This window comes from Nuphar pumila, chromosome 9, assembly GCF_984573655.1.
Source record: "Nuphar pumila chromosome 9, dmNupPumi1.hap1.1, whole genome shotgun sequence".
Taxonomy (NCBI): Eukaryota; Viridiplantae; Streptophyta; class Magnoliopsida; order Nymphaeales; family Nymphaeaceae; genus Nuphar; species Nuphar pumila.
Window position 1 is genome coordinate 111,562,015 of NC_143257.1, and position 18,850 is coordinate 111,580,864.

General features: G+C 36.3%; 1 protein-coding gene across 1 annotated transcript; it reads right to left on the minus strand.

Annotated features, from left to right (window-relative positions):
• Positions 1-534: 534 nt before the first annotated feature.
• On the minus strand, positions 535-1,241 carry LOC149828881 (uncharacterized). Its single transcript, XM_090017163.1, has 2 exons — positions 946-1,241; positions 535-577 (listed from the first exon to the last, which is right to left on the minus strand). The coding sequence occupies exons 1-2, from the start codon at positions 1,239-1,241 to the stop codon at positions 535-537; spliced, it is 339 nt and encodes a 112-aa protein (XP_089873289.1).
• Between the last annotated feature and the right edge of the window lie 17,609 nt (positions 1,242-18,850).

The window sequence follows — 18,850 nt, forward strand, 5'->3', positions numbered from 1 at the left end:
GGGGGATAATAAGAAGAAACCAATGTTATGGTTTGAACATTCTGTTTTGGGCTGGAAGGTATCATGTTGACCGTGGCCCTCTTTAGTAGTTATAAATCTTCATGAGTACTTCCCCTCTGCCCACAGAAATAGTTTCTTTGTTGGCTTTGACCTTGAGGCAATGGACGCACACCATAGGCATCGAGCTTGCTACATCTTTTAATTCGAACGCATTAAGCTGACCCACCTAGCCAAGTGTGTGGAGCCTTGTTGGTACTTTTAGTTCATTCTTGAATATCAAATTAACAAAAGGTAAGCGTAAAAAGCAAAGCGAGTATAGCGCTCTGGTTCAATTTTTCTGAACTTTTGGTTTATTCTTTCTAATGGATTTTCTGAACTATCTTTTTAATGGATTTTCTAGAACTGACTATGATGGACCGGAAGAGGAACTTTCCTCCAGTATCTTAAGCCACCTTTACTACCACTAAATAGATTCGTTAGCACTACTGCTTTTAAACCACGCCATAGAGAAATGAAACAAATCTTGAGGCAGATCTACTTACAGTAGTCATTGGCGACGTCGCTCTGATCGCACAACCTATCATCAAACACAAAACAAAACAATCTTTAATGTGAAGCAGAACCGTAAAACAGAGACCTTTTTGGCCCTAAGGGGTTGGCTTAGTGGGGTGGGGCCTTGGCCGCAAGACAGACAGTCAAGGTTCAATTCTCATTGGCCCCGGGGGCGAGGCTCATAGTCTCAGAGTTTTAGGCTTCCTGCATGATGACCGTAGGTATGGCACGCTACCAGGTCTTCGTGCTGGGTGCGGTTTCTTCGGGTTATAAATAAAAAAAGTCTTAAAACTTCAGGATTAAGTACCTAGATGAAGATGGAAGCGTTGACAGGTTTTGCACCCATAGAGCCAATTAGGCAAATCCGGACGACTACCGTGTTGGTGACAGTACCAGCAGGTGGCCCTATCTGGAGGAGAATACAAGAGTGAGAGGAAGTGGCATTGGTAATGAGGGAAGTGGCGTTGGTAACGAGGGAAGTGGAAGTTCTGGGGCATGCTTGCACAGTAGGGGTGAATGTTGAACCCGGTGCAGTGCCCGGTGCAGTGGTAGTAAAAGCTGGTTAATGGATGACCACAGGCATTACAGTTGAAGGGGATGATCTGCGGTGTAATATTTTGCAGAAGAGTGAGGGTGTGGCCTGGATGGCCATAGTGCTGGATATCTTGAGGCACCTGTGAACCTGCCATGTCTCCCCTTCTAATGCCAAAAACGCCTTTTGTGGAGATGAGACTCCCCTCCCCTCCACTCTAGAGATGGAAGATGAAAGAAAGTTTAAATGGGATATGCTCTCATCCTTTGACATACGATGGGTTTTATATATCTGATAACTAAGCCATAGGGACGCAGGCGCTGATGTCGCGTAGGTCCTGCATCCAATTTCCATGTAATCAAACAAGTCAGGATCTGAAATATGAAGGGATTTGGTACGAAACTTCCTCATGTCGCCCGAAGTATGAAGGGATTTTCACATGAAAAGAGGAAGGTGATGGTAAAAACTATGGGCCCCTTACGCTTTATGCGCTACCATGGTAGATGCAACAAGAAAGAAATGCATTAATGAAGAATTATTTAATGAAGTCCATATTGACCACCTTGTGAAAAGCCAAGTCACTCGGATGCACATTTGGAAACATCTCTTGAGAATTTTTTTTTTCTTATGTTTATGTACCCAGACCCAAATGGTTCTTCGTGTTTTAAAACTGAACTCGACTTGATTATTTACCTGAAATGATTATGGAAATACGATGGTATGGAAAATGAAAGGTATGAAGCTTACACATTACTCTATTAATAAACATGCTTTGGTTCAAATCAATTTAACAAAAATTCTTGATGTTTAGTTAGTCAAGTTTTTTGGTGTAATATGAATCATTATTGTTTTTATTATTGCGTTGAAAACCCATTAAACATAAAAAAAAAAATGTTGAAACTAATGTATGTTTTGTACTAAATAAAGTATAAAGATCACATTAAAGGTTTAAACTAAGTAAAAACTACATGCAAATATGATGGTATGGAAAATGAAAGGTCTGAAACTTACACATTACTATATATATATATATATATATATATATATATATATATATATATATATATATATATATATATATATATATATATATATATATATACTTACTAAAATTTAAAAATATTAAAAATTAAATTAAGTGATATTGTGAAGCACTGGAAATGGGTGATATTCTAAAAAACTTAAAATAATATTGTAAGAATTTCACCGGCTGTGAATGTCAATAATGCTTTTTTTCAAGGAAAAATGTCAATAATTTCTTAAGATTTTCAGTCTGACAAGATTAATGTCTAGGATTGCAAGCCAAAATAAATGCTGAATTTCGGACAAAGATTTATGACTACGATTGTAACCCAAGATAAATGCAGGACTGTTGCAATTGGGAAGAGGTTGGCCCCAAGTCGTGTGACGAGGTCAACGGTTTTAGTTAAGAAATTGAAAGGGTTGTACGATGAGGAATTAAGAACGGTGAGCTGGTGCTTCACCAGCGCATGTGCATGAACTATTTTCAGTAGAGGAATGGTCAACTTTTGTGAGGCGTTTGATTGGGTGCACAACAACGTTTGGTTGGTCACTGTTGTCATTGTCCCACACGCCTGACTCCATTTGTGGATTTGCGGGATGCCGGCTACATGGCGTCTCATGCGTCCAGCGATGTGTCTCATAGTGTGTTCCGCCCTTCTCCCTGCATCAGTGGTGTTCATAACACTTGGAACAAACACAGAAACAATAAAGAAAATAAGAAAAAAAGGTGGTGTACTTCGACTCAGCTTGTCCAGAACAACTCAACCAGAGATTATTTGAGTTGGTAGGGAGAATGGGAATTATTTTGTATTCCTATCGTATGCGATCCAACTCCTAGATATGCTTTTGAGAATATGTTTTGGTAGAGAATTGTGCCCTCTACTCTTTGATCCACTCTTCATATTCGGTCGGATATGGATTTCCTTGTCCAGATAATAGGTCATCTCATAAGTGCAGTACTTGTTTATGCCCGACAATGGCCTCGTTAGAGAGGATGAGGCTCAAATAGGAGTCCCCAAGGTGGTTCCTCTAACTTTTCATCTAATGAGTCATCTATGAACTCTTTTATTTTTCTAAGGACTTCTTTACTCCAAGAGTATGGATTGGCTAATGATAATTCAAGATTAATATCAAGGTGGCAGTCTTTATAGCAATATTTTACTTACGTCTTCTGCTGATATAGTTCTTGTTGGAAGAGGTCAGGTGTTACATACCATTGCTACTCATAACGGAGTCCATCAAGGTTACGGTCTATGAAGTTCCCCTAATTTCCTCTCGTAGGACTTTGAGACCATCATGCTTTGGCTGGTTCTCTCATTCATCATAGTCCTAATTGACTATATATATATATATATATATATATATATATATATATATATATATATATATATATATATATATTCATCTTCGGAGTCACTTTTCCAATAGGTGTAGCCGAGGTGGTTTTCCAAGACCCTGACCTCTACTCTAACACTTAGTCCTACTCCATCGTATCCATTAGCATGGGTTGCTTAGGTCCTTCTCATCCTAACCCAGAGTCTAGCATTCTAAATATGTCTGATCACGTTCATCTTCTTCTTCTTGACATATATATGCTCAAAACTTTTGGACAAGTACCATTCATAGTCCTCATCTGCTTTTGACTTCAGGTCTCTGAGTGTATAGTGTAGGTATAACTCTTATTTCATGGGCCTGTGATCATCTTCAAATTGGGCCCTAGCCCTTCTCACTTGTCATAGTCTGCTTCGATCAAGGCTTGGTGCCTTGGATAGCCGATCTAATGGGTGTAGTCTAGTATATTTTCATATTTTTTGACTTTTGGTTTGATCCTAGACCTATCATCGGTTGACTCTGGTAGAATCAACAACAATATTATACTGTAAATCAGATTACAATATAACATGATATACATGTAATACAATTGATTCAAATTGTAACAGGGTTCAAACATGTCATATACGGTTTTAAACCAAAATTCAGACAAAAACAATAGATCAAACATATGCATTCAACAAAATAAAAACAAAGAAAGCATGTTAATATTCTGCAAAAGGCTAAGGCGTATAAAAATACTCTCCTTAAAGAAGATTTGCCCCCACATACGGTGCAAAAAAGGTTCGACGTCCTTCCCTCAGGATACAGTAGCTTCAGTGATCTGGATCGGTGCACTTCGATGGTAGATCGCCCTTCAAAAACAACCTCAGTGAACGACTGATGCAGAACTCCCCTTTTCGAGAAACACCCATAAACAAGCAAGAGAGAGAGAGCAGGGAAAGAGAAAACAAAAACACGAGAGTCACTTGCGTCTTCGTCTATGTAATTTCAGCCCTCTCACCACATTTTATAACCCCTAAACGGGTACTAAAATATGAAAGAGACCCATTACTATTTACGAAGTAACGTAACCCGTCAACGGAACGATCCGTTAACCATTTACGAAGTAACGTAACCTGTCAACAAAACGATTCATTAATCATTTCTCTTTTCCCATTATTTAATCTAAATAAAAATAATTAATGCGGGACAAAAAAAACATTGGACTTGGATATGGCCTTAAAGAGCCAATTACCCGAACCCAAGCCTAAGCTCAAGCTCGGCCCGGCCCGACACGGGGTGGCACAACGGGCGGGCACGCACACACGTGTGTGTCATAGCCATCCCATTCCCTTGTTCTTTGGAAGAAGTGATAGAATCTCCTTGTAGGTTATAAACCCCACAACCTTTTTGAGATTCTTCAATATGGGACTATTCCTCATCATCAAAGTCCAAAAAGAACTCCATAAATGAGTGATTCTCAAATTGATTTCTTCTTTGAATTAATATACTCTTCTCTTCTTACATTCAACATTCCTCCACAAATTCAAAGAATAAAAATAGGAGCAAACAAAGATGCAAGATAGAGAAATCTGCAACAGGATATATCATGCTTTCAGTAATGGTACCTTCCGGTTTGAACCACTACTTTAGTTGGCTAACTTTACTCCCACAGAAACAAAGTGAACTAAAGTCTTAAACTTGAACCTTTGGTATAGGAGTATTCATTAGCAACAACATGATAAAGGTTTTGGTTATAATCTTTAAGGGCGGCGCGTTAAAGGCTATGCGCCTGAATCTTGTTTCATGAGTGACTTCAGGAATAACCTAATTCCTTAAATTGCGGCCATACAGTCACACTCACGTAGGTGGGCTTCTCCAGAGATGCACTGCTAACATCTCGCCTAGAAGGCTTTGAACCCATTCAGAGTTTTAACTCTTTAATTTCTTTACTTGTAGCTACAACACCTTTCTAGAGTAATCAGAGGAAAGACACAAATACATATTATCACATTAAAAAGGTGTTATCCAGTTTACCCTACAGCTTGTTATTACCACATCAAACCTACTTTGTGGGATCTCCACTTAGATAGGTTAGGTTGCCACTGTAGATGAACTATTGATGAATTTCAGCCTCATCCCCTCTCTAGATTTCAGGATTAATGACTTATTTAGTCCTTTCGTTAATAGATCAGTTGTGTTCTCTTTGGATCCAACATAGTCCATAACAACCACTAACTGAGACACCAGTTCCCTTATAGATTTTATTCTGACTTGGATGTGTCTTCTCTATTTTTTATTATATTTTATGATTTTAATATTTACAATTGTGGTCATATTGTCACAATGCATAGATATTGCAAGAATTGGTTTGCTCATTAAAGGAAGTTTCTCTAGAAGTCCCTTTAACCATTCAGCTTTCAAAAACTATAATATCTAAAGTATAGAGCTCAGCCTCAGAAGTAGACAGTGACAAGATGGTTTGCTTTATTGATCTTCAGACGACTGTGCCGCCACCCAAGGTAAATATATAATCTGTTACGTCATAACTCTCAGAGTTCATGGCTATCCAGCTTGCATCACTATATTCCTCAAGTACGACAGAGAATCTCTTGTAACGCAAACTCAAGAAAATAGTTCCTTTCAGGTACCTAAGTACCCTGTCCAATGCCTTTCAATGAGTGTGATTTAGACAACTTGTATATCTACTTAATTTTGTCACATACAATAAAATATCTGGTCTCGTATAATTTGCAAGATACATCAAACTTTCAATAATCTAAGAATATCTTTATTGAGACACAGAAACACCAGTTGTATTCTTATAAAGAGGAGTAGACGGGTCATATGGAGTTGCTACAGATCTTCCTTTGTTATAGTCAATTTTCACAAGTACTTTCTCAATAAAGTGAGATTGAGAAATAGCTATTCCATTAGCTGAATGAGTCAGCTTTAAGCCTAAGATCACATTTGCAATACCCATATTCTTTATATCAAATTTACTACTAACACTACAAGAAAATATAGAATTAGCGATGGACGTTAGCGATGGAATTATTTTATCGCTAACTAGAGACAGATTAACGAGAGGAACAAATTTGGCGCTAAAATGAATACTATTTATGAAAATAGCGACGGAATAGATTCCATCGCAAACATCGTTGCTAATTAGCGACAAATTTTGTGACGAAAGGTTTTGTCGTAATAGTCGCCTCATTCAGCGACGTATTTTGCGACAGAATCTATTTTGTCGCTATTTAGCGACAGATTTAGTGACAGAATAGATTCTGTCGCTATTTTCGTATTTTGATTTACGATGGCGTAGCGATGGAATAATTCCATCGCTAAATCGTCACTAACTGTCGCGTAATTTCCTAATCTCAGCCCTCTTTCTCTTTTCCTATTTCACTGCCTCTTCCACTTCTCCCGCCCGCCGCACTCTCCCTCCCGCCGCCCGTCGGCCTCTCTTTGGCCCCCACCATCCACTGCTCCCCGTCATCCTCCCGCCACCGCACGGCGACACACAGGTAAATGTTTCCGTGGGTAGGGGGTCGACCCCCCTGCGTTTCCGGTAGGGGGTCGACCCCCTACGTTTTCGGCAGCATGGGGTCGACCAACTGCGTTTCTGGCAGCAGGGGGTCGACCCCCTTGCATTTTCGGTAGCAGGGGGTCGACCCCCGTGCATTTTCGGCAGCAGGGGGTCGCCCACCTACGTTTCCAGCAGCAGGGCGCAGGGGGTCGCCCCCCTGCATTTCCGGTAGGCAAGGGGTCGACCCCCTGCGTTTCTGGCAGAAGGGGGTCGACCCCTCTGCATTTCCGGCAGCAGGGGGTCGCCCCCCTGCGTTTCTAGCAGGGGGTCGACCCCCTGCGTTTTCGGCAGGGGTCGACCCCTTGCGTTTTCGGTAGACAGGGGGTCGCCCCTCTGCATTTCCGGCAGGCAAGGGGTCGCCCCCTTTGCGTTTTCGGCAGAGGGGTCACCCCCCTGCGTTCTGTGAAACTGCATCGTTCTGTGAAACTGTGAATGACTCATTAAATTAGTTATAGTTTGTTTGATGGTTCATGCTACTTGGATAACTCTAGTAAAGCTAGAGCTAATATGTGCACCAAAGCCCGACTTCTGGAAGGGACATATTTTTTAGATAAAAGGCCTATGCAAGATTTTTTCATTTGCCTCAGTTTTTTTTTTTTGCAGGTGGTGACTTCATTTTAACACAGTGTTTTTTGCAGATTTCTCAACGGAACTCACTTGTGCCCCGCCACCCGTGGTAAGTAAGTGACAAAAACAATGCAAATTGGGTAAATACCCGTGGTGAGTAAGTGATGCAAGCACATCATATGTTATTTAATTTATTGGATGTAACACTTTATTGTTCACACACACACACTTAGTTGTTGATATCTAGGATTGCTTTGTTGGAGTTCGGAGATCATGCTGAGCATGATTTTAATGTATGAGAATAGAAGTGTTCTTATTTTTGGAGTACGGATTCCATGCTAGGCATGGTAGTAGTTAGCGGGATATTGAAGTGTATTTGCTGCAGGTACAAGTTTGACATTTGTTTGATATGAATGATTTCAATGTATTGCAATGTTTGATGTGATTGTATCCATGCTTGCATGTAGTTACTTTCAATTTGATTATGGCTTTCATGTGAAATTATATAATGAAAGCATGCTTCAAATGAATGTATCGTGTCATGAACAGTTTGCACATGAAAATATTAAGTTATCAATGCATGCATCATAATTCTTGTAATTGTATGACATCATATATTGCATGATAAATTTGATATTTTCTTCATCATAGCATTCTGATGGTTCTCTTTTAACTGGTTAGGATACTATTTGTAACAACATACGACAAAATGACTGCAAACCGTGAATGGATGTACCGTAGGATAGTGGACAATGAGTTATCTCATGAATATATGGATGATGTTGAAAGTTTTATTGAATTTGTAACGGCAAGTGCCAGTACAGTAGATCCCATAGGTCGGATTAGGTGTCCCTGCAAGATTTGTAAGAATAATCGATTTGTAGAACCTCATGGTGTTAGACATAACCTATACAGGAAGGGTTTTGTGAGTGATTATCAGAATTGGATGTTTCATGGAGAAGAATTTAGAAACAATTTTGATGCACGGGTAAATATGGTGCACGATAATCCATATATGGATTTGATATTTGATGCCGCGGGAACAGAACTAGGTTCTGCTATGAGTCCTAGTGATGTAAGAACTGCAGTAGATGAAGAATCACCAAACGATGTATCTAGTAGATTTTATGATTTACTTAGAGATGCTGATGAGTCACTTTGGAACGGTTGTGAGAGTCACACTATCTTGTCTGCAGTTCTTTAACTAATGAATTTGAAGTCCGAGTATAATTTGAGTCAATCATGTTTTAACTGTTTGTGCATGATTGTGAAGAGTATGTTGCCCAAAGATAAAAAATTGCCACAAAATTTTTATCGTGCGAAAGTTATGGCCAACGCTCTATGTATGGGGTATAAAAAGATTGATGCTTGTCCAAATCACTACATGTTGTATTTTAAGGATCAGGAAAGACAAGTTATCTGAAGACAGTGATTACTATCAATCAGATGATATCTATGACTTCTCTTATGGTCACAATGTTGCGCATGATATGCATGTCATATCTCAATTGGCCGATGAAACATTCATAGAAGAATGTGATCCAAATGATATACCAAGTGGATGGGCAAACAATGAAAAAGAAGAAGAAGATGAAGAGGAAGAAGAAGAAGAATATGAAAGTCAAACAAGTGATAAGGAAGAATTCTCAAGCTAGTGAGCAAAATCTTGTAATACAAACCTCTATTTTAATGTATTGCAATACTTGTTGTGAATGACTTGAATTATTTGAATGTATTGTAATACTTGATGCGAATCATTTGTATATATTGCAATACTTGATGTGAATGATTTGAATGTATTGTAATACTTGATGCGAATGATTTGAATGTATTGCAATACTTGATGTGAATGATTTGAATTATTTGAATGTATTGTAATACTTGATGCAAATCATTTGAATGTATTGCAATACTTGATGTGAATAATTTGAATGTATTGTAATACTTGATGTGAATGATTTGAATATATTGCAATACTTGATGTGAATGATTTGAATTATTTGAATGTATTGTAATACTTGATGTGAATTATTTGAATGTATTGTATGCCATTTTTTATTTGTTAGAATATGGTTTGTGGAGCTTACAATGGTCGTTCATCCAGTAGTAGCCAGGCCCAACCTTCATCTTCACGAGCTCCTGTGATAGGTATATCATTTAACTAATTGGATGCTTGATTAGTTGAAATGCGCATTCTGAGAATTTCTAACGTATTTTTTTACAAATGATGTTTTGCCTGTACATGACTCACCTACACCAGTTGATCACACAAGTCAGAAGACAACACAGGATGCAGGGTCTCCTCAGTCTGGCACAAGAAAACTCATTTGAATAGTGTATATCGATAATCGACCGTAAGTATTTTGTTTTCACTTATTGCATATCTTATAAATATTTTATATTGATATTTACTATGTATCAATTCATGTGCAGCACGAGGTTTGAGCCACAAGAAGTAGTACACGAGATTAGGAATTCACTTCTTCAACATCTACCAGGACCGGTCGCTCAATGGAAAGAGTATCCAAAAGAGGTGATAGACATATTGTGGTCCTCATTCATGGTATACAGTTGTTTGTCATAGTTAATGTGTTTCATATTTAATTTTTAGAACACATAGTTGCATGCTATAATCACATATTCAGTTTTTTTACTGCCTTAGAACACATATGAGCATGATAGAATCACATATAGAGTTTTTCTGACCGCCTTAGAACACATATGAGCATGATAGAATCACATATAAAGTTTTTTGCCTGCCTTAGAGCACATATGAGCATGATAAAATCACATATAGAGTTTTTTTTACTGCTTTAGAACACATATGAGCATGCTATAATCACATATTCAGTTTTTTCACTGCCTTAGAACACATATGAGCATGCTATAATCACATATTCAGTTTTTTTACTGCCTTAGAACACATACGAGCATGATAAAATCATATATACAACTTTTTGCCTGCCTTAAAGCACATATGAGCATGGTAGAATCACATATAGAGTTTTTCTGACTGCCTTAGAACACATATGAGCATGCTATAATCACATATTTAGTTTTTTTACTGCCTTAGAACACATCATTCATGATATAATCACATATAGAGTTTTTTGCCTGCCTTATAGCACATATGAGCATGATAGAATCACATATAGAGTTTTTTTTTATTTCAATATATTTTGTTTATCAATACTGACCTTTCTTTTCTTATGTAGGTTGCCGACGAAAATCAGCGTAGCGAAGCTGAAGGGACAAAACAAGGCAATGAACAAGAAGACGCACAAAATCTTGGCGATGATTAGATTAATGTGTTGAATTTGTTCTAATTTTTTTTTGTTTTGAAAATGTAATTGTTGAATTGTAAATAATTACTTTGTTTTTTATTCATAGAAAATATAAATTGTACAGGAAATATAAATTGTAGCGCAAGAAATTTTTTTTTGATATTTAATTTTCAAATATTTTTTTTAAAGTTTTCCCTTGTTTGTGACGGATTAGCGACGGATATATCCATCGCTAGATGTATAAGTTAGCGACGAATTAGCGACGGTTATAAATCCGTCGCCAAATTGAGGTTGTCATTTAGTAATGATGGCTTTGCGACAGACGTTGCCGTTCATTATTTTGTCGCAACTTAGCGACGGAACTGGTGACGGATATATGTCGTCGCTTATTAGCGTCAAAAAATTTGCGATAGAAGATATCTGTCGCTAATCCATCGCTAAGCCGGTTAGCGACGGATTAGCGACAGAATTAAGTCGTCGCTAATCCACTGATTTGTTGTAGTGTAAGAAAGGACTTCATCTTATTCACAATTCCTATATTGGAACCAAACAATAGAATATCATCTACATACAGGTATAAAATGATACATGCATCACTTTTAACTTTCTAATAAACATATTTATCATATTCATTGACAACAAAGACAAATGATAAAATAACTTTATCAAATTTCTCATGACATTGTTTAGGGGCTTGTTTTAGTCCATATAATGATTTAACAAGTCTATAAACTTTATTTTCATTACCAAGAGCTACAAAACCCTCAGGTTGATCCATATAGATCTCTTCTTCAAGATCGTCATGCAAAAAGGCAGTCTTCACGTCCATTTAATGGATCGAGAGATCATAAATGGAGGTCAGTGCAATAAGCACTCTAATTGTAGTCATTGAAGTAACTGAAGAATAGGTGTCAAAATAATTAATTTCTTCTTTTTGTTTGAACCCCTTGACAACCAGTCTATCCTTGTACTTATCAATGGATCCATCTGGTTTTAACTTTTTCTTAAAGATCTATTTACACTCAATAGTAGAGCTACCACGAGGGAGGTCAACCAGTTTCCAAGTGTCATTAGAGACAATGGAGTCCATTTCATTTTTTATGGCTTCTTTTCAATGCCTTGCTTTAGGTGAAGTCATTGCATCTCAAAAAGTGGGAGGATCATCCTCGATAAGGTAAGTGATATAATCACTTCCCAAATCCTTGGTAATATGTGGTCTCTTACTTTTTCTTGGTTCAACCACTTCCTCGGACTCACTTGGTCTAAAGTGGCAACAAGATGGCTCAAACCTCACATTTGTCATTCTTTCCACATGTTCGAGAATGAAACCAAAAATTGAAGGTATATCTAAAGAAGAAAGATTCTGAGGTACACCAACTTTCATAAGAAATACATCCTCAAAGAATGTAACTTCTCGAAGCTCAACAATAGAGTTTACATATATGCCAGATATCTCAGACTTAATTACTAAAAACTTATAAGCATAGTTCTTCTCTACATAACCTAAAAAGGCAACATCAACGGTTTTAGGACTAAGCTTTTTATTGTTGTGCTCTAGGACAAGCACCTTTGTAAGGTACTCCCACACTTTGTGGTATTTCAAGCTACAGTTTTTATTTCTCCAGAGTTCAAATAGGCTACTATCCTTATATTTCTAGGAAACTCTATTCAGAATATGACAAGCCATATTCAGAGCATCTCCCTACATATAGGTAGGTAATCTAGAACTCCCAAGTAGAGCATTTATCATGTCAGTTACAGTTTTATTCTTTCTTTCTGTAATCCCATTAGATTGAGAAGAATATGGAGCGATAAACTCATGAACTATGCCAACGAATTTGCAATATTTATCAAGTTTGTTAGACGTATATTCTTTTCCTCTATCAGACCTCAATCTTTTAAGTTTTCTACCAGTTTCTATTTATGTTTCATTCTTAAAAATAATAAAGTTATCAAAAGCTTTATCTTTTAATTTTAGCAGATACACATAACAATATTTAGTGCCATTATCTATAAAAGTGATGAAGTATTTTTTATGATTTCTAGTTAACACTCCATTAAACTCACAGATATTTGTGTGCACCAAATCCAATATTTTAGAATCTCTAACAATTGTATGGAATGGTTTCCTACATTGATTTGCTTGCACACAAATTTTACACTTTTTAGTTTTATCTATGGAATATTTAGGAATCATCTTCAAGTTCATTATGTGTTTTACAGAATTAAAATTCACATCACCCAATCTATTATGCCATAAATAAGATAATTATATATTGTAAGCAACATTAGACAATGAATCAAAAGAAATATCATTTTCTAATTTATTACTGTAAGCATGTTCAACATGAAATTTAAACAAACCATCAACTAAATACCCCTTGCCAATAAATGTTCCAGAATGCAAAATAACAATTTTATTACATTTAAAGTTAAATTCATAACACTCTCTAACTAGACATAAACCACTTAAAATATTCTTTCTAACTACAGGCACATGGTGCACTCTGTGTAGAGATAGAACTCGTCCTGAAGAAAACCTCAAGTCCACACATCCAATCCCCAACACCTTTGCAGCCGTTGAATTGCCCATAGTCACAGATCTGCCTACAGCAGCCTAGTAAGAGACAAAGACAGACTTATCAGCACAAACGTGCACATTAGCCCCAGTGTCAACCAGTCACTCAGTTGTCCCATAAACATGATAGATTTATGAGTTAACAGAAACATACCCCGCACTGGTCCCAATGACCTCAGTCACCATATTGACTTGAGGTGTACCATATGTGGTCCCATGAGCTTTGGCCTTCTTGGAAAAACATTACTTGGCCCAGTACTCAACCTATCCACAGTTCCAGCAAGGTTTGTTCTTTGTCTTTTTATGGATTTTGTCCTTAGGTTTGATTTGGTTTTTCATTGCACATTTAGCCTTTTGTCCCTTGCCTTTAAATGATTCGGTCATCATATTCACTTTAGGTTGTTCAGTTGGTGTCACAACCTATTTCTGACTCTTATGCTCTTCCTCAATGGCTATGGCTACCATTAGATCATCTAGAGAGATCTTTTCTCTATGGTGCTTGAGAGACATACCAAAGTCTACCCAAGACTTAGAAAAAATTTTCATGATGGTCATGACTTGAAACTTCTCAAAAAGTTTCATATCAGCTTCAGCCAAACTATGAAGCAACATCAGAAACTTGTGTGATTGTTCAATGATCGACTTGCCCTCAACCATCTGATATTTCAGAAACTTGGCAAGCAAGTACTTCTCAATACCTTGGTCTTCGGTATTGTACTTTTTGTCAAGTTGATCCTATAAGGCTTTAGCAGTTGTGGATGAGGAATTGTATACATCGAACAAAGTGTTGGACAGTGCCAACAGAATGCAACCACGACATATACCATCCTTCTCTTTCCACTCTACAGTCGCATTAACAACATCATGATCATGATCAGTCTCAAAAACCGAAGAGCATTCAAACTTTTGAACAAATAACAAACCTATAGTCGTGAACCATATTTTCACGCATTGTTGTCAGTGCTTGAAATTCTGACTGGCAAAATTTTCAGGCATACCAGACATGTCTACTTTCGGTATAAAACTAGATGCTATCAACATGCTTAGAATCTTCTCTAAGAATGTTAGAATTAACAACAACATTATACTGTAAATAAGATTACAACATAACATGATATACATATAATATAATTGATTCAAATTGTAACAGGGTTTAAGCATGTCATATACGGTTTTAAACCAAAATCTAGACAAAAACAATAGATCAAACATATGCATTGAACAAAATAAAAACAACAAGAAAAGCATGTTAATATTCTGCAAAAGGATAAGGCATATAAAAATACTCCCCTTAGAGAAGATTCGCCCCCACATACGGTGCAAATTAAAAGGTCTGGCATCTTTCTCCCAGGATACAGTAGCCTCAGCGATCTGGATCTGTACAATTTGATGGTAGATTTCCCTTCAAAGACAACCTCAGTGAATGACTGATGCAAAACTCTGACTACAAGAAAAATGCTAAATAGCGATGAAACTTTGTGGTGGATTTTTTTCGTCGCAAAGTTGCAATGGATTAGCGAGAGAAAACCATCTGTCGTAAACACTCAAAATATTTACGAGCTTAGCGACGGAAAAAATGTCGTCGCCAAATCCGTCGCTAATTAGCGATGGATTAGCGACGAAAAATTTATGTCGCAAAACCCGTCGCACGTAGCGACGGATGTGGTGATGGAATTTTTTCGTCACTAGTTAGCGACGACGTTTATGACAAAAATATTTTGTCGCTAATTACGCTCGCTAGGTAGCAACAGAGTAGCGACAAAATGTTTCTATCGCCTATATGTCGCTAAATGTCGATGTAAAACGCCCATCTAGGGCACGAAATCGATCTTTTCCTCTCTCACCCGCGCCACTCTCTGTCGACCGCCCCCTCCCTCTCTCCAGCTACCGCCCCCTCCCTCCTGCTCTACGTCGACCACCCCCCTCTTGCTCTCCGTCGACCGCCTTCTCCCTCTTTCCGGCTGCCGCCCCCTCCTTCCCTCTCTTCGGTCGTCGACCGCCCCCTCCTCTGCTTCGCCTCTCGTCTTCAGCCCCTTCCTTGCGGAAGCCGGTGACTGAAGCCGCCAGTGGCCTCCAAGCTCGGTGACCCATCGCCTCCTCCCCTATCCCCTCCCTCTCTCCGGCGACCGCTCCCTTCCTCTCTGGCATTCTTGCGCATGTCGGTGGGAGCTCCTTTCACCTTTTTTTTTCCTGCAATAGGCCCAGCGGGAGCTCCTTTTACTGTTTCTCTGTGGTATTTTTTCTGACATAAATGTTGTTGATTTTACATGGATGGGAAGGTCACATAACAGAACCTTGCCTGTGTTTTGATTCTTGGATTGTGAATTTGGGTTCTTCCAATTGTGTTGTTTGGTTGGTTTGAAAAGGTGTTCACTTGATGAATATTTGATTTTTGGGCTTCTTAGTCTTAAAAAGAGAAAATAGCATTCCTACATATTCGATGTTTGATGCTTGATGGTTGTTATTTGATATTCGATACATTTTTTTATCAAAATTATTGCTCTCAAATAGTAGAATATAATGAACACTCAAATGTTATTAGCTTTAATTAGTTTTCATTTAATTACTAGCTTAAATTAGAAATCGGTAGTAGAAATCTTTATTTATTTTAATTCTTTTAATTCAGCTGAATAGATTAGAGTTATTTATTGTTCTTATTAGTTAGTTAAAATTAATATTGATTTCCAAAAATTACTTTTTATCAATCAGATTAAAAATAGTTGTTTTAATTCAATTATCGTCTTTAGTTAAGTAGTTTAATTTAGTCGATTTAGGAATAGCGAGTTATCATTTTTTTAAAAATTCTAATTAGTTAGTTTTAATTACTGCCAAGTCTGATTTTCACATCAGTTAGATTAGAGTAAGTAGTTAGAAATTAATTTAGACCACTTTGTGTAGAAATCATTCAATTAATTCAGCCAAATTTCCATGTATTGCAATTGGCATTTGATACAATAGTATAAAATATTTTTTTTAATTAGTAAATTGTTGTGGCTTTAAAATTAGTTCCAGGTTTATCTAGTTAATTAGTTTTAATCTGATATACGTAGTTAGTTTTAGTTTTAATGCAGAGTTGATTTTTCTTTGCCTTGCATAGTCGTTAATTAATGCAAAGTTTTTGAGTTCTTGTTTTCATCCGTAATTGCATAATTTATTAGATTAAGTATTTAGTTTATTTAGTTTTTTTGTTGTTATTAGTTACCTTGTATGTTCGTATAGCATGTTAAGGAGTAATGGTTAGATATTATGCTAGTTAGTTTATTAATTTCTTGTTTTTTGATTGCCTTACAACACATATTAGCATGATTGAATCACATATAAAGTTTTTTGACTACCTTAGAACACATATGAGCATGATTGAATGACATATAAAGTTTTTTTACTGCCTTAGAACAAATATAAGCATGATAAAATCACATATAAAGTTTTTTGACTGCCTTAGAACACATATGAGCATGATTGAATCAATATGCAAGTTTTTTTACTGCCTTAGAACACATATGAGCACGAATGAATCAATATACAAGTTTTTTTACTGCTATAGAACACATATGAGCAAGATAGAATCACATATAAAGTTTTTTGACTGCCTTAGAACACATATAAGCATAACTGAAACACATATAAAGTTCTTTTACTGCCTTAGAACACATATGAGCATGATTGAATCACATATAAAGTTTTTTTACTGCCTTAGAACACATATGAGCATGATTGAATCACATATAAAGTTTTTTCACTGCTTTAGAACAGATATTACAATGATAGAATCACATATAAAGTTTTTTGACTGCCTTAGAACACATATGAGCATGAATGAATCAATATACAAGTTTTTTGACTACCTTAGAACACATATGAGCATGATAGAATCACATATAAAGTTTTTTTATTGCCTTAGAACACATATGAGCATAATTAAATTACATATAAAGTTTTTTTACTGGCTTAGAACACATATGAGCATGATTGAATCAATATGCAAGTTTTTTTACTGCCTTGAAACACATATAAGCATGAATGAATCAATATAAAAGTTTTTTTACTGCCTTAGAACACATATGAGCATGATATAATCACATATAAAGTTTTTTGACTGCCTTAGAACATATATGAGCATAACTGAATCACATATAAAGTTCTTTTACTGCCTTAGAACACATATGAGCATGATTGAATCACATATAAAGTTTTTTGACTACCTTAGAACACATATGAGCATGATTGAATCACATATAAAGTTTTTTGACTGGCTTAGAACAAATATGAGCATGATAGAATCACATATAAAGTTTTCTGACTGCCTTAGAACACATATGAGCATGAATGAATCAATATACACATTTTTTTACTGCCTTAGAACACATATGAGCATGATAGAATCACATATAAAGTTTTTTTAATTCCTTAGAACACATATGGGCATGATTAAATCGCATATAAAGTTCTTTTACTGCCTTAGAACACATATGAGCATGATTGAATCAATATGCAAGGTTTTTTACTGCCTTAGAACACATATGAGCATGAATGAATCAATATACAAGTTTTTTTACTGCCTTAGAACACATATGAGCATGATAGAATCACACATAAAGTTTTTTTACTGCCTTAGGAGTTCAAATCACCTTGTGTATATATATATATATATATATATATATATATATATATATATATATATATATATATATATATATATATATATATATGATGACTTTGGTTTTATATATATGTTTCAGCTCTATAGGAATATGATTCTTTTCTTAGGGATTCGTGTCAGTATAGAAATAGGGAATGAAGTAATTAGAAAAGAAGGATTTGTATAATACACCTCCACCTCTTCTGGGGATAATATAGAAAGTCAGTAGGGGTGTTATGGATGGAATATCATTCCATGTCATCTCTCTCTCTCTCTCTCTCTCTCTCTCTCTCTCTCTCTCTCTCTCTCTCTCTCTCTCTCTCTCTCTCTCTTCGATAGTGGGAACCATAGTGACAAATTTTGGTGATATTTTGAAATTATTGTGAAAAAATGAAATATATTATCTTATCATTTTAAACATAAAAATCTGACAATATTTTCAAAATATCATGATATTTTCAAACAAAACCTAAATACCATGTTTTTATCACGATATTTATGTTTTTATCAAGATTTTTAAAATAAAAAAATGCCCCTTACTTGCTTTAAATTCATTTAAAATGCATTGAACAACATTATTTTCAAAAAATAAATTCTCATTAAATTGTCTTTTAATTCATCTATCTATCTCATTTAATGTTGAAGAATTTCTTGGCACATATTTCTTAAGAAAAATTGAACCTCCAAGATGTTAAGAAATTCAGCTTAGGTGAGACCTTGTTTGCAACAAGTTTGATTCTTCTCTCTGGATTCACTTTTCCTAGGAATTTAT

Coding starts and splice junctions, on each gene's coding strand:
- LOC149828881 (XM_090017163.1), bottom strand. CDS start 1,241: ATGGCAGGTTCACAGGTGCCTCAAGATATCCAGCACTATGGCCATCCA. Junction 578..945: donor CCAGATAGGGCCACCTGCTG/GTACTGTCACCA, acceptor GTTTGATGATAG/GTTGTGCGATCAGAGCGACG.